The sequence below is a fragment of the Vulpes vulpes genome, chromosome 1 (assembly GCF_048418805.1).
Source record: "Vulpes vulpes isolate BD-2025 chromosome 1, VulVul3, whole genome shotgun sequence".
Classification (NCBI taxonomy): domain Eukaryota; kingdom Metazoa; phylum Chordata; class Mammalia; order Carnivora; family Canidae; genus Vulpes; species Vulpes vulpes.
In genome coordinates, this window is record NC_132780.1 from 64,675,666 (window position 1) to 64,691,430 (window position 15,765).

Genomic DNA, 15,765 nt, shown 5'->3' on the forward strand with positions numbered 1-15,765 from the left:
AAAGGGCACATCTGATTGGCATGAGACTATGCCAGGGGACAGAGGCAGTTTCTCAAAAGGAAATCAGGGTAGATAAGGAAATGGATATAAGACAACAACAAGCAGCACCATGAAAAAAAGGAAACACATACTTGAATAAGGTTTTATAAATATTAGCTACTCCATCAAATAGTAAAAGGTGCACTCCAAGAATGAATAATACTGCCAATTGGAAAATTCTGGAGTCATCCTTCCTAATATTCTATCCCTCAGACAGCCAGCCAGGTTTCTACTTTATCCCATTTCATGCCATCATTACCTTTTATCTAGATAATGGGATCATCTAACTGGTCTCCCTGTCTTGATCCTCTGTCGGTCAGTCTCCCACATGGAAGCCTAATGTTCTGAAATACAGATGTGATTTTGTGACTTCCTTGTTGAGTCCTCTTCATTGCTCCTAGATAAAGTCGAGACATTCCACACAATCTAGGCCCTGCTTACCTCTCCAGGCTCATCCCTCACCACTCTTAAAATTCTGCTCCTTCCAGCCTAAAGTCCTTTGCCAAAAAACAGTGGTTACTGCCTAGCACCCTTCTCCCCTTAGTTCTCCACCTCTTAGAAGTGCTTTCTGCGAAGCTCCAGTCCCAAGTCCAGATTAAATGCACCTTCTAAATGTTTGATAGCAGTGTTTTTCAAAGTGTAGATAGATCAGTGATCTGAGAACTGCCAGTCTGTGACAAGATAATTTCAGAATTTAAAATTGCTGTGATACTTTATTTTACAAAAATAATGGCATTGGGTTAGAATTTTTATTTTTAGGGGTTCCTGGGTGGCTCGGTCAGTTAAGTGTGAGCTGTGCATCTTGCTTCTTGCTTATCAGGGAGTCTGTTTCTCCCTCTGCCCCTCCCCCTGTTTGTGTACTCTCTCTCAAATAAAATCTTTAATTTTTTTTTTAAATTGGTGCTTCACAGAATTTGAGAAGCACTGTTCTGTGGTACCCTGTGACATTTATATTACAATACCTGCTAAGTCGCAATCTGTTCTAATTTTCAATTCCTCTTTTCATATTCCCTTCCTTGAATGGAAGCTCAAAGACTTCAGGAGCAATTGCTACTTTTTAGCAGTAGTCTCAGAGTGCCTGGCACATAAAGGACTCAAAAATACTTTTTTAGTGAATGGAAATAATAAACTCATTTTTAGAGAAATAGGAGTAGAAAAGTAGTAATCTGAAGCCTGGATGTTCCAGCCAGCCATGTCTGTGCAGATGATTTTCCCCCAGTCAGATCAAACCAATTTCTGTAAGGTAAAGGAGTCAGACTGACAACCTTTTTAAGAAGTTAACAAGTAAAAGTTTTGAGTGTTCCCATCTTTGAGCAGGTGATAAAATTATAAATCCTCTCCCCAACAAAACAAAACAAAACAAAACAAAAAACAACCCTCCCCATACAAACTCAAACACAATATTCACATACAGTATCACAGGCTAGTTAAAAACACATGCTCTAATTCAGGGATTATCAATATTTTTGGCCCCAGTACCCACCAACAAATATTAAAGTCCCCAATATTTTGTGGATTACATCTTTCCATGTTTCCATATTAGAAAATAAACCTAAGACTTTTTTTTTAAGAATATACATTCTACTAGCTGTAACCATCATAACAGTGATATAAGAATGTCATTTAAGCCTCTGGAAAACCCATCAAGCCTCTCTTTATAAGTACATATTAATAGTCGCACATAGAAAATTCCAAATGACATTTTCAAGCAATGACATTTTGCACATGAAGAGTTGCCAATTTTTATGTAACTGTTACTACATATTATATATGTAAAACTGGTTCCACACGTGGTGTATGTGTACCAGTCTCACACAAGACTGGGCTGATTTTATTCTTGGTCCTAATCATCTTCCTCATCTTCATCTTCCTCAGTTTCTTCCATTTCCTCAGGAAGAGCAGCTGCTTCTTGAGCGGCTCTGAAAGCCTGCTCTTCCTCCACACTAGGATCATCCATTTCTGTAATTTCTGCTCCGCTGGGGTATTCTTGACAAACTGGGGGTAGAGCTGGAGGTGTATAGTTGTCTGGACTATATTTATGACCCCAGCCTATGTAGACATTTTCAAACTTTCTATAAAGTTTGAAGAGAAAGTAGATGATCATTATACAGTTTTCAGTAAGAAAGTTGATCCTTCTGTAAAAGCTGATCACTCTCTCTTAGACCATCATATTCCCGTAATTTTAAAACAATACATTTTAAGTGCTAGGGATGAAATCGCCCTCTGATTCTTCTACCACAGGAAATGACTGATGCAAACTGCTTAAGCTGGTTAAGAGGCTGGCCAGACCCTCCTCAAAATGTACCCTACACCTCGACCACAACCTTTAATCATTACTATTTTCAGAAAAACAAAACAAATAAGTTTTAAAAAAAAGTTAATCCTCTGTAGAGTTAGGAATAATTAAAAAGTTGCCAACCTAGCAAATTGTTGGTATGACAGAGGATGCTTGCTATTGGTTACAAACCTGTGTGTGATTTTTTTGTAGGCCCAACCGTGCAGTTGTCAGGTGCCACCTGGCAGGCCTCACAGGAAAACTGTTTCCATGCCAGACTTGATGCCCAACAAGACTGCACCACAGTCTCTAAGGAAAGTGGTCGTCTGACCCATAGGGCCCATCATGCTCTCCACATAGTTGAGTTCTTAGCATGGGTGCCTTCATTCTAGGTCTTATCTGAGGCCTTCAGCAGAGGTCTTCAGGTGCTTCTGCCAAAGCCTCCTTATGGGGTTGGGGAAGGGTGGGTACCTTAGAGACACTGCTCCGTCCTCTGACTCAGTACTCCATACTTTTTCACCTCTAGCCTTTCCACCCACCCTCCACTGGCTTCCCGGGCCCCCGAGACCGTAAAACTACAGCAGCCTGATATCTGGGGACTCCTCAGTGAGATGGCCCCCACATCTACACTGACCCACTGACCTTCCATCGTTGTGTCATTCCATGAAGGAAAATAGGACAAGAGTAGTCAGTTTTCTCTTGTTTATATCATCATGGTAAATGATCAAAAGCTTAACTCATTTAACCTGTTGCTTTAACAGCATCTCTGACATCTGGCAGCCCAGCTCTCTCTCCAGCATAGCTGAGCTTCTGACAACTGGGTTCTTAGATGAGAAATGGAAACATAAGACAAATGGAAGTGTATGTTCTGGGTGAGGGAGAAAAGGACAGTGAGTATTCTCTTGATCCTAATTCTCTTGGAAGTGATAGCTTAAATAATACATACTTTGAATTATTTTTTATCAGGATACTCAACAAAAATTATGTGAGCCTTAGACTAAACACTGCACAGAACTACCTCCATTAATGCTAGAAAATGAGTAAGTCTTTTACTCAATCAGAATAAAAACCATATTAGGACAGAAGTCTGAATTACTCTTGTATTCTGAATCTGATGCTTTACTGTGTAATGGAGATGTTATTTGAATGAATCTTACAGCACACACTCTTGACATGCCAAGATGAGTTAAAACAAGTCACCCCCCCCCCTTTCCTCCTTTATGAGCATTCCTGGCACCAGACTTGGCTCCAGAAACAGATACCACTGAGAAATTCATTCCAGTTTAGAAAATAGCTTAACAGATTGTGGTGGTGTAGGTTCCCTGAGAGTGGTCATCTTGGCAACAGGAAGAATTTTATCCCAGGCAGTGACACTACCCACTATGGAGTCCAGGGACTTCATCTGCCTCCAGCCTCTTGCTCCCTCTTTATCTCAGCCAATTCCCTAAGCTATGAAATGAGGGACCTCTCTTCCCAAAGTTGTGATAAGAGCTGATGAGGAAGATGTAAGTACAAGTGCTGAACATGACATCTGGCTCATGGCCTGGACCTTCCTAGGAATCCACCTCTCTACCAGCTATCTGGATAGACTGCCCCATGCCCTTTTTTCCCTCCCATCCTGGTCTGAGATCTCACCCTAAGGTTATTGTGAATGGCTGCCCTGAACAATCACCCAGGGCAGCCTTATCTGTTACTCTGGGGTTGCTCTAACTCCTTTGCCCAGGCTTGTACTTTACTTGGGGAAGCAGGTAAGGGAGAAGAAAAAGAAAAAAAAAAAAAACTGGAACATAACATTCTAGCAATAACTATAATTTCTAGCATTTAAATAGTCTTAATAATGGCTTTGTAAGCCGTCAGATACTTACTTGCCATTGGAAAAGGCATATGCTCCAGGCCAAAGGTTGGATCTAAGGACTGCAATAGCATATTGAGGAATGAGATTTGAGGACAGCCGTGTTGTCCAAGGTGGTATATTCTGGATTTCTGTAAACCAAAGAGAAATTCAAAAGCGTAACTTCTAAACAGACAAGGATCTGTTGTATAACAGAAAGTTTTTAGAAATCTTAAAACTCATACTTGACACACAAAGAAAAAGTAAACATCGGCAACTTAACATAAAGTCAAAAGGATAATTTATGAACATTGTGGAACAACAAAATTCAATTATTTATATGCATGTATGTGTGCAGGTGTGTGTCCATCTGTGCAACAGAGAAGTTTTAGAAAAATTATCTAATGACCAAGTAAAAGATCAAATTATTATTATGAAAGAGAACAAGAGTTATAAGCAAAGATGCTCCAGAACTGAATAGGAAGAAACAAGAATAGAAGGACAAAGGTAGATTTAAAAAGCCACAGTATCTCATCTAATATTTTACTGTAACTATGTTGGGTATTTATGGCCATAGGTCTTGGCTGCAGAATGCAAGACAAGAATGAAACACAAGACAACTGTCAGCATTTCCAAGTAAGAGCTTCAGCCAATTTACATTTCTTCCCTGCACCACTCGTCACCCTCTGTCCGAGGAAGTTGGTGGTGGGGCCAGCTATAGTCTCTAATCTCCGCTATGCCAAGGCACGTGAAGGGGAAAGTGGATGAAATTTAGGTTCCTGTTCACTTTTTATTGGTTTCCAACTCCCATGTACTTACTCTATAATATCCACAGGATATTATGTATACATGAAAAATACACTATAGTGTGTATATATATATATGTATATATATATTATATAGTGTATATAATATGGTGTATATATATATTATATAGTGTATACTATATTATATATACATAGCACCTGTATAGTGTATATAATACACACGGGGGATCCCTGGGTGGCGCAGCAGTTTGGCGCCTGCCTTTGGCCCAGGGCGCGATCCTGGAGACCCGGGATCGAGTCCCACATCGGGCTCACGGTGCATGGGGCCTGCTTCTCCCTCTGCCTATGTCTCTGCCTTGTGTCTGCCTCTCTCTCTGTATGACTATCATAAATAAATAATATTTAAAAAAAAAGATTTAAAATACACACGGCATATTATGTAGTTTGTGTAAAATTACCTAAATCTTCAGAGATCGGTGTCAAAAGAGGAGGGCCCACTTCCTGTTCTATATAGTCAGGCTCTTCTCCTTTTTCTTCTTTTTCCTCATCCTCCTCCTCTTCCTCCTCCTCACTCTTTTGTATGGGGTTAAACCAATTACAGCGACCCTGGGAATGAGTGTTGCAACATTTAGTCGTCTAATGAAGACCTTAAAATATTGAAATATTTATTCAGATTAAAGCAGTTACCTGCAGAAGGTCCTACTATGTGGGAATTTAATCAATCATTTATTCATTCAACATCCCTGGTGCTAGGTTTTTGATCTAGCATATTTCAAGCAAAAAATGCTATAATTTATTTCACAAATTTGCCAACTGCTTAAAGTTACCGAACATTTATATTTTAAAATCAGCAAAATCTTAGTGAGAAAAATATGTACTTTACTGATTTGTAATAAATAATTTATGTGAAAATGATAAGGTGCTGTTATTATTAGCAACAACGAATTTTTGAATGCGATAATAAAGTTAGGTAAGGAGGTTTGGGGTTATTTCTCATTTAAGTGACTCTTATCCAGAGACATATAAGAGTACCTCTTCCATAGATCAGATGCAATGATTTTTGACCTACAGATGAGACAGTACAGCAGGGTGATTAAGAGGATGGATGCTGGATCCATTCTGTGCATTCACAGGTGACCCTGTTGCCTATTACCTATAATCCCCTTTTCATATTTTCTAAACTCTCTGCCTTGATTTTCTCATCCGTAAAATGAGGATAGTATTAGTCTCTCATACAGTTATGAGGCTTACATGAGATAATATATATAAAGTGCTATTAAGAGCACCTGGGAGGGGATGCCTGGGTGGCTCAGAGCTTGAGCATCTGCCTCTGGCTCAGGTTGTAGTCCCAGGGTCGAGTCCCGCATCGGGCTCCCTGGATGGAGCCTGCTTCTCCCTCTACCTATGTCTCTGCCTCCCTCTCTGTGTCTCTCATGAATAAATAAATAAAATATTAAAAAAAAAAGAGCACCTGGGAGAAGAGGTGCCAAATAACTGCCAGATAGCACTGATTATTTTCATGTTTGTTATATTTTATTTTTCTTGGTATAAAAGCTCCATGTATTATAGAATAAAAAGAACTGCTCCCCAAACTAATGCACCTATCTATATTTGACGTATAAAACATAATTATAATTCATTAAAACGATAATTAAATCACAAATTATAATTAAAATATAATTAATTAATAATTAACCTAAATCCTTACATAACTTGTCAAATTCCCCCTAGACATATTTATTTTATTTCTGTTTGGAACTAAAAATTCAAAGATCCCAGATCTAGACTACTCGGCAATTTTGTACTACTCTGCTTTTATTTGATTTTTCAATGGTTTCTTTGTCTAGGGTCTGGAGAACATTGTTTTGTATATATTTGTGCATTGTAGAGAGACTTTAATAAAAATTTGCTGATTGGCTGATAGATCGAGAATTGCAAAACCCCTACCTGAGAGAGAATGTGTTGCACATGATGAACCCAATTGGATAGAGATTCCACGAGATCAATCACTTGGATGCCTTCAAAATCAGGGTTTTCTTCAAAGCTGTCTCGCCTACCTTCCACCTCCTCCTCCTCCTCTCCTTCCTCTTCGCCAAACTGATAGAATCCCAGAGGGCTGACATGGGTCCCTGCTGAAATTCTGGCAATTTGTGCTCGTAAGTAATTGCTCTCATTGCCTGGGAAAGGCGGGTAGCTCACAATGGGAGCATCTAAACGCCCAGTGAAAAACTTCTTGATTTTTCTTGCAATGACTATTTGTGCAGGTGTCACCGATGGTAACTTCACCCACGGTCGGCCTGGTTCATTGCAAACAAAATACACATACTTGTTGGCCCCTGTTCTGCTTTCTTCTTTCGGGGTAGCCTGTGGGGTCTTGTAAAACGCCCTGGGTAATTCATCTTCGTCGTCTTCGTCAGCTCCACTGTCTCCGTCATCCCTCTCTTCAGGGACATCTTCGTCTTCTATGTCCTCTTCATCCTCGCCCTCCCGGAATTCTACTTCAGCCACCAGGTAATTCATTTCCAGACCCAAGATCTTGCCCCAGAAGCGGCATCTTTGGATTGGGTGGGTGTCAGTAAGCTGCTTGAGTGCGAGAAATATGCGATAAGTCTCATCTGTGCCCAAGCCAACTCCAGCTTGTTCAAAATAAAAGGCTGACTCCATTAGGTTTGGGAGAGAGTTTTCTGCCTGGGGATACAAACGCGGTGGTTAATGCTCTATCTCTAAGGGAACTGCTTGCTTCCTTTTTCCTTTATCCACATCTTGCTATGAGCTCTACTTTCCTCCTTCCATCACGTCTTCGACATTCCTTGCAAGGCTTAGAGCAAACTCTGATCATTCCTGTATTCCAATTTTTCTCTCGTTACTTACAGATCTAACTTTTACTGTTGTGTCTTATACTCACCAATATGAGAGTTGCCTCATTGTATGTGTGTGTCTTAAGGATAATTGAATAGCTACTAGAAATAATAAAAATTCAACATCCTCTTTTCATAAAAAAAAATACTTAAGTGGTCCCTTTCCTATCCTGAAATAACAAAATATAATCTACCTCCCTACCTACATTTAGACAAAGTTTATATCTGTTCGTATAAATTACCACTTTTTCTAAGAAAGCAGTATTTATTGTGTACATCTGATCATAGATAGGGTAAATAAAAATCAATATGGCCCTCTATATAGGGGAATATATAGGATAAATAACAAAAAAATAGAAAACAAGTGCTCAGACGTGACTGCCGTTGAAAACATAATTCAGTCAGGTATTTGCCCCTACTTATAATAAATACTTTGAGGTTTAACATAAGGAAGAAAATAAAAAATGATATTATAAAGGGAATAGAAATGAAAAAGCAAAGCCTCAAGTGGACTCTAAGAAAACATCTGTGAGAAAGTAGAAAGTAACTTTAAGTAAGATAGGGATCATGTGCAAGTTTTAAATAAAGACAAATTTTAGACCTTGAAGATGGAGAAATTGAGAGCACTTTGCTAATTCTTACAAGTGATCTGCCCTTGTTTATGTTATATTTTTGGTGTCAAAATAAGCACAATGACTTTTTTACAACCTTCATCACTTACATGTTTGGCATCTGTCGCACCCTTCACCTTTTTTTCTTTTTCTTTCTTTTCTTTTCTTTTTTTTTTTTTTTTATTTGAGTGTAGTGGGCACAAAACATTGCATTAGTTTCGGGTGTATCCATAGTGATTAGACAAGATTATACACATGCGGTGCTCACCACAAGGGCACGATACTATTACAATATCATTGACTGTATTCCCTACGCTACATCTTTTATTTCTGTGACATTCATTTCAAAACTGGAAGCCTGTATCTCCCAATCCCTATCACCCATTTTTCCCATCCCTCTGCCCCTCTCTCCTCTGGCAAACATCAGTTTCTTCTCTGTTTTTACAGGACTGATTCTGCTTTTTGTTTGTTTATAAACCTTGTATCTTTTTAGATTCCATATATGAGTAAAATTATATGGTATTTGTCTGTCTCAGTCTGACTTATTTCACTTAGCTTATACATTCTAGGTCCATCCATGCTGTCACAAGTTCATCCTTTTTTATGATTGTGAAATAATTCATTATCCTTATCCATTTGTCTTTCAGTGGACATTTAGGTGGCTTCCATATCTTGAAATATTGTAAATAATGTCCTGCAATAAATATAGGGATGCATACATCTTTTCAAATCAGTGTTTTTGTTTTCTTTTGGTAAATATTTGGTAGTGGAATTATTGGATCATATGGTATTCCTTTATTTAATTTTTTTAATTTATTTTATTTATTTATTCATGACAGACACAGAGAGAGAGAGAGAGAGAGGCAGAGACACAGGCAGAGGGAGAAGCAGACTCCATGCACGGAGCCCGACGTGGGACTCGATCCCAGGTCTCCAGGATCACACCCTGGGCCGAAGGCGGCACTAAAGTGCTGGGCCACCAGGGCTGCCCCTATATTTAATTTTTAGAGGAACTTCCCTACTGTTTTCCACAGTGGCTATCACTCTTCATCCTATACTGTCCTTTAAAACTATTTCTTCTTAGTATCTAATTGGCTCCTTTTCCTTTATTGAGCCCTAAATATTCATGTCCTCAAATTTCAGTCATCATTCAGTACTTTATGCTTGGAAGATTGCTTCCACACACTTCAAATGTTATATTGTTGTTCAAAATCTAGCTCTCTCACTCTGACTTTACTCCCATGTTCTACACCTGTGTTTCTAGTCATGAGAAATTTCAGTTGAATAGTCTGCATATACCTCCAATTAAGATTGCATTTCATATTTCTCTCAAAATCTTCTCTTTTTACTATATACCCTCTTTGCCAATAATATCACCATTCACTCAGGTTCCCAAAGTAATTCCATCACCCTATTTCTTCTCACTCTCTACACTTTGATATTTAATTAGAGTCCTATTGATTTTACCACCTAAAAAGCTATGCCCATTACCCCTTCCTCTTTAGCTCATTTCTTCCATACTAGTCTCCATCCTGACTCCTTATCCTGTCACAGAAGGCTTCATATGCTCTTCTTGCCCTGTTCTAATCTTTCTTCTTTCATTCTCCTCCACATTATTTCCAGAGTTACCTTTCTAAACCAAAAGTAAGATCATGCTATTTTCTATTAAAAGCTTCTATTGACTTCCCATCATACAGAAGAAAGAAATTTCTTATCAGTGCACAAGAACAGTCTGGCTTTAAGCACTGTTTGCTTTGTTTCTATCACTTCCTCAATCCCAGGTTTCACTTTCCCAAACATTACATAATGTCTCCTGACTTTTTATTGCTCCTTTTGCTCAGAATTTATTCCTTATATAGTCTTTGTCTCATGAACCTCTACTTCTCCTTCACGACCCAAATGAAATATCACCTCCAGTACAAAGCCTTGCCCAATTCCCGGTAGTGGGAATTAATGGAGTTAGTCGCTCCATTCTGTTTAATGGCTTGTAAAAACAATGTAACCATTCATTAAATTCCCAGTATGTGCCAAAGCTATCATATATAGTACTCTACCCCTTGAGTTGTTGACATGTGATTATCCCTGAGGCTTGGAAAGTTTCAGTCACTCACTCATAGTAACACAGTAAGTTAAGGGATTGAGCTATGATTCTAATTCAGGTGTAACTCCAAAGTTCACATTTTTTCCCACCAAACAAGGCTATCTCTATTTTTGCGCTGATCAAATAGTGTTACAGCCTTTTCTGCTTCTTTCACTAGACTGTCCTGACTTAAGTTGGGCAGTCTTTTTTATGTGTGTATCATTTCACGTGTATGTCTTTCTCACGTGTAGCTGGCATGCAGTGGGTGGTCACAGGGCTTTTGAATTACTGGGTTAACAAATAAATGAAAGCTGAAAACTAGGAACAGGAATTCTCATGTGGTCAAAGACAGGAATAGAAACATGAACACTCTCCATCTTAAGTCTGAGACAGAGTTGGTCACATAGCTCATATTTCAATGCTTCCAAAACCTATGCGTCTTCCTGTTCCTGCATCTTCCTACTGCCTGAGGTAGAACTTTTAATCTTCATCTGATGGCTCAGCTCTTCTTGGCTCTAAAACCAATGCTACTCCTCAATAGGAAGAATTTATGAAACCTGATTAAGGGGTTCAAGTTCCAGGACCAAAACACCTCATTTTTGTTTTCAGCCCTAGTTTTAGGATGCAGATCTCTACCTTTAATACTGTACCAATGGAGGGCCCAATGCCCTATTCTTTATACTAGAGACTGATTTCTCTTTGATAAACTCCTCCATGAGAGTGTCTGCCTGTTTGATCCCCACATGCTGATTGCCCCCAGACTTGTCATCTCTCTGTGTGTGTGGCTGTCTAACCACATGTTTGAAGTAAGATATTTTCAGAAAAGTTTCAGCTGATGTCAACTCCTTGGCACCTAAGACCTGTTTCTTCCGAGTACTCTGTATTCCACTGTGTCACAAAGGTTGCGGAGCACCTTACCCTCCTATCTTTTTCTTGACTGAACTCTCCACCCTTCTGAAAATACCTTACACCAAACATCAACTTTGCAAGCATATAGGCAGATTTTAAGGATTCTAGTGGTACTATAACGGGAGCTCAGTAGATATATAGTATAAGTTACTCAGCATAAATTATAACCATATGGGCATCCAAGAAACAGAATACTTGATGCTATTTTAAAAATATCTGGAGCAAAAATTTCTGTGGTACAATAATTTTATTCTTTAATGATAGCTTTTTTATCTCTGACACCAGCTTTCTCTGTAAATATTTTCAAAACACATTGTCTATAGCTATTAAAATAAATATTTTATCTCTCTCTAGTTGTATTATGTCCCATTGATGTAATATGCATACTATAAGGAATTCCGTTGCCTTGGAAAATAACGCAAAAAGAGGTACTCCTAATTATTCTAGTAAATTAATGGGGAAAATAGGCAACTTGTTTTAGAGCCCAACTTTTAACTATCTGTCATTAATTCACTCATTCAACAAATATTTAATAAGAAACAGCTTTAGACCTATATCTATACCAGGTACTTTGGAGAATATGAAAGATGAAGGAATCATTTTCTCTTATAACAAGAAGCTCAATGCCACAAACATAAAAACTAAGCCTATGAAATATTAAAACAGAATGTGAAAAAATAAGAAACTCTAAATAAAGAAATGAATGGTGTGAAATGAGATTGCAAATACTATTCAGGAAACTATAGAAGGCAGTCAATATGAATTTCAAGCCACACGCACTCATCTCAAAACCCGAAGATCGCACTATTCAAATTTATAGCCATGACTCACTATTTCATCTTCCAGTTCTTGGTCGGCTCCCTCCAAATTTCCCTGGAGAAAAAGAGCCTTTTGCTTCTCTGCTATTTCATATGTTGGAAGCATCTCATTCTCATTTTGGAGTGTATCTAATTTTTTCCTAAAATGTGCCATCTTCACATCTTGGCTGATACTTTCAATGATGTCCACAGCATTTTCAGGACGTTCATCTAAGACCTTCGTGAGCATATCAGAAAGATGATCATATCTACCCGAAAAGAGAAGATTCCAGGTAACATCCATGTCAAAAAGGCTTTGAAGAAGCATTACATGCAGACTCAATTAGTTGGTTTCTAGGAAACTTCAACAACTCAAAGCCTTCAGAAATTTTAAGTGGATAAACACAGTAACTTCATCTGCCACAAAGATTCTACCCTAGAATCTTCCTTATTTGATATGAATATTTAACTTATTTAAAAAACATATTACAGCAATTAGAGTCTTGATTTGCTCCAAAAGGGGCCATAAATGCCATTAAATTGAGGACTCTACATCCAAATTTTCATTTTATTTTTCCAGTTTTAATATGTTTACATTTGATTTATTTATAGTTCTTCAGACAAGATATTGTATCAGTGTGTCTTAAGAAGTCCAAACCTGAAAATGCCTTTCTGTCAAATTATAAAATATGTTTATTAGATTTTAATTCACAATTATAGCTTTTTCAATTTGGAAGCTATAATTAATATATAATTATATATTATTATAATATGTAATAATATAATTAATAACTTAATAGAATGACAGAAAAGGAGGAAGCAATTCTTTTTGTAGGCTTTTTATTCAACAGAGTAAAACCAATATCAGATTTTGTGTTTTAGTAAAAGACTGTTTTAATCACAACAGCAAAAAATATTTTTCATGGCTGTCAAATAAGATCTGCAGATAAGAGAGAATTAAAGTCATCTGTTACTGAGCAGTTTTTAAATGCAGGCTCTACCGTACTTAGAAGATAATAGTGAATATTATAAGAGATGTCAATTTATGACCTCAGAGACTTAGCATTTGAAAATAAAATTTAGATATTTAAGTAATGTCAGTTACAAAATAATTCAGTAAAAGAAATTTTTCCATTTCAATGTTTTATGTTCAGTTTTAAATTGTTAGTGAACTCTCAAGTATTTATAATGAGTTTTTCTGGAATTTTAACACTGTTTGTAAATTCATACTTGTTATTTAACCCAGAGAATTATGACTATAAGTTTATATGAGAAATTCAAATAGAATCCACTACTTCACATTCTTGAAGCTTAGTAAATAAACTGTAGCTTAAAACAGTATTTTAGAAAAAAATCTTTTGAATTGTCAGTCTAGGGTTTTGTGGAAGATTTCTCACATTAAATATTAACTTGAAAAAATTCTTTAGACCTTAAAATTATTGTGACCAATTCTCCTAGTTTGCCCCAGACTAAAGGGTTTCTCAGGATGCAGAACAATCAGTGCTCAAATCAAGACAATTCTGGGTAACTGAGATAGTGACTCACCCCCTCACTGGCCTGGTGAGGCAGGGGACTCAAAACCAAGCCAGACAAGCACCAGGATGCCATGCACTCCCTATCACTGGTAGACAATTACTTTTTATAAGCATCTAGGAGAGATGCTTGGACTTCACTGTTTTCATGATCTATTTTAAACCCAAGATTCCATAATCCCTACGTTTTATTTCTGTGTGCAAAGGGTCTTTAAAGAAGTTAAAGGAATCCCCATCAAAGATCTGTTTTGAGTTCTGTGATGCAAAGAGTTACTAAGTCACTCTCTCCTACAAATGCAGACTTTTCAAATATATTTCCATTCACACACTTTCACACAAAGATACTCACACTCCCCTTTTTCTTTTCCTCCTCCTCCCTCATTTTTCCCTTTAAGACTTACAAATTTAAGCCAGACTTGCTACTGGTCTTCAGTAGGTAAGCCTTAGCACTCTGAATGGCAATCTCAAGCAGGCTGGGGGCCACTTCCGAGACCCCAGGCTCAGCACAATCCAGATCATAGTTACTGTTTGAGTCTTCCTCCTGAAAGATGTTAAATCTCAGCTCTTTTTGTTTAGAGTTGTTCTCACTCACATCTTCTGGGCCATACAGGTGGTGTCCGGTTTGCTGAGACTGTTGAAAGTTGTTTCCTTCTGACTGGCACGTTTGAGGAGCAGTTGATTCTCCTTTATCAGATGATTGTTCCAAATGAGGGGAACGAGGTGTCCCAGCTTTGGGATCCACATCAGGGGTTTTGTCCGACTGCCAAGGTGTGCCAAGCTCCTGTCTGGCCAGAGTCAGGATAGAAGGAGGGGAAGGGGCCTCCTGAGGAGGGGAAGGTGCAGATGATGCATCTGGTCCTGTGAAGTCATCCAGAGGAGTGCTGGTTCTAGACTGTGGGCTCCGAGGAGGGCTGCTCCTGGGTTGGGGTCCTCTTTCTGGCCCCTGCTCCAACTCCAGGGGCTCAGATAAACCAGACTCCGGATCTTGGGAAGAAGCCACTGTTATTTCTTCCCATGGCCGCCCTACTTCCCCCACTTCTTGGTCTGCCTTTTCTTCCTTTGCGGATGTCAAGTCTTCCATGGAAGGAGTCGAGAAAAAACGACGTTGTGGATGAATGGGGCGTGCAGATATGGAAAGAGGCAACGCAGGGCAGTTACCTTGTTGAGGTCGGCTGAGCGATTCCTGGGTCCCAGCGGCTCTGCAAGTTGCAGCGTCCTATCTCCATAGCAACCCCAGGCTAGGGTTCCTCGAAGGGCAACTACGCACACCTGTTGCCAGGATTCCAGGGAGGAGACCAAGTAAAGTGAAAATCCTAGATTTGTGATTTGGTGAAGTCTCTGCTCCTCTTCTTACCGCAGCCAATCTGACCTGCTAGTCGACCAGTCTTGGCTGGAAACCTGAGAACTGGAGCCTGGAGAACAAAGGAGGAGGAGCTTCAGGATCCAGCGCGGGGTGGGGGGCTTGCCGGGTCTGATGGTTTGATTCAAGTTGGCACAAAGGGGCGAATCAAGCATTAATGGAGACATAATGCATTTATAGATTGAGTGTGTGTGTGTGTGTGTGTGTGTGTGTGAGAGAGAGAGAGAGAGAGAGAGAGTGTGAGAGTGACACAGGCACAGACGCAGACGCACCTTTGGAGCCACGAGGTGTGGGTGCCAATGAGATGCCAGTGTGCGGACCAGTGTGCAGACCAGCGGCATCTAAGACTTACCCTTAGAAGGCAGAGCTGTCTCATCTGCGCCCTCCAAACTCGAGAGACTCGGAGGATTAACAAGGAAGTCCCGATTTTTGTTCTTCCCCCCTCTTAGGGAATATGCCAGAGGGGTAAGCAGAGTATTACCTTGATGGTGAAGGCAATGCAGAAGGTTATCCTATACATAAATAATGCAGCTCATAGGTTTACTTGTTTTCTAGTGATTGAAATTCAACTTAACCCTGAAACTATATTGGCATAGCATAATCCTTTTTTTTTGATCATATAAATGTGAATTCATAATTTTGCAATATTTAAGGTCATTACTATGACTATTAATTCGTATTATTCATGAAGAAGGTTTAAAGAATG

The 15,765-nt window shown here is 38.9% G+C and overlaps 1 protein-coding gene across 1 annotated transcript; it reads right to left on the minus strand.

Moving 5' to 3' along the window:
• Positions 1-724: 724 nt before the first annotated feature.
• On the minus strand, positions 725-15,506 carry RSPH4A (radial spoke head component 4A). Its single transcript, XM_026002431.2, has 7 exons — positions 15,412-15,506; positions 14,101-15,111; positions 12,202-12,436; positions 6,860-7,600; positions 5,371-5,518; positions 4,180-4,297; positions 725-2,111 (listed from the first exon to the last, which is right to left on the minus strand). The coding sequence occupies exons 2-7, from the start codon at positions 14,778-14,780 to the stop codon at positions 1,883-1,885; spliced, it is 2,151 nt and encodes a 716-aa protein (XP_025858216.1). The 5' UTR covers positions 14,781-15,111; positions 15,412-15,506; the 3' UTR covers positions 725-1,882.
• Positions 15,507-15,765: the final 259 nt, after the last annotated feature.

Excerpts from the sequence above, each read along its gene's own strand:
- RSPH4A (XM_026002431.2), bottom strand. The coding sequence starts at position 14,780 with ATGGAAGACTTGACATCCGCAAAGGAAGAAAAGGCAGACCAAGAAGTG. Across the intron at positions 12,437-14,100 it reads AGCAAGTCTGGCTTAAATTT|ATATGATCATCTTTCTGATA; the intron begins GTAAGTCTTAAA and ends CTTTTCGGGTAG. Across the intron at positions 5,519-6,859 it reads TGCAACACATTCTCTCTCAG|GGTCGCTGTAATTGGTTTAA; the intron begins GTAGGGGTTTTG and ends ACTCATTCCCAG.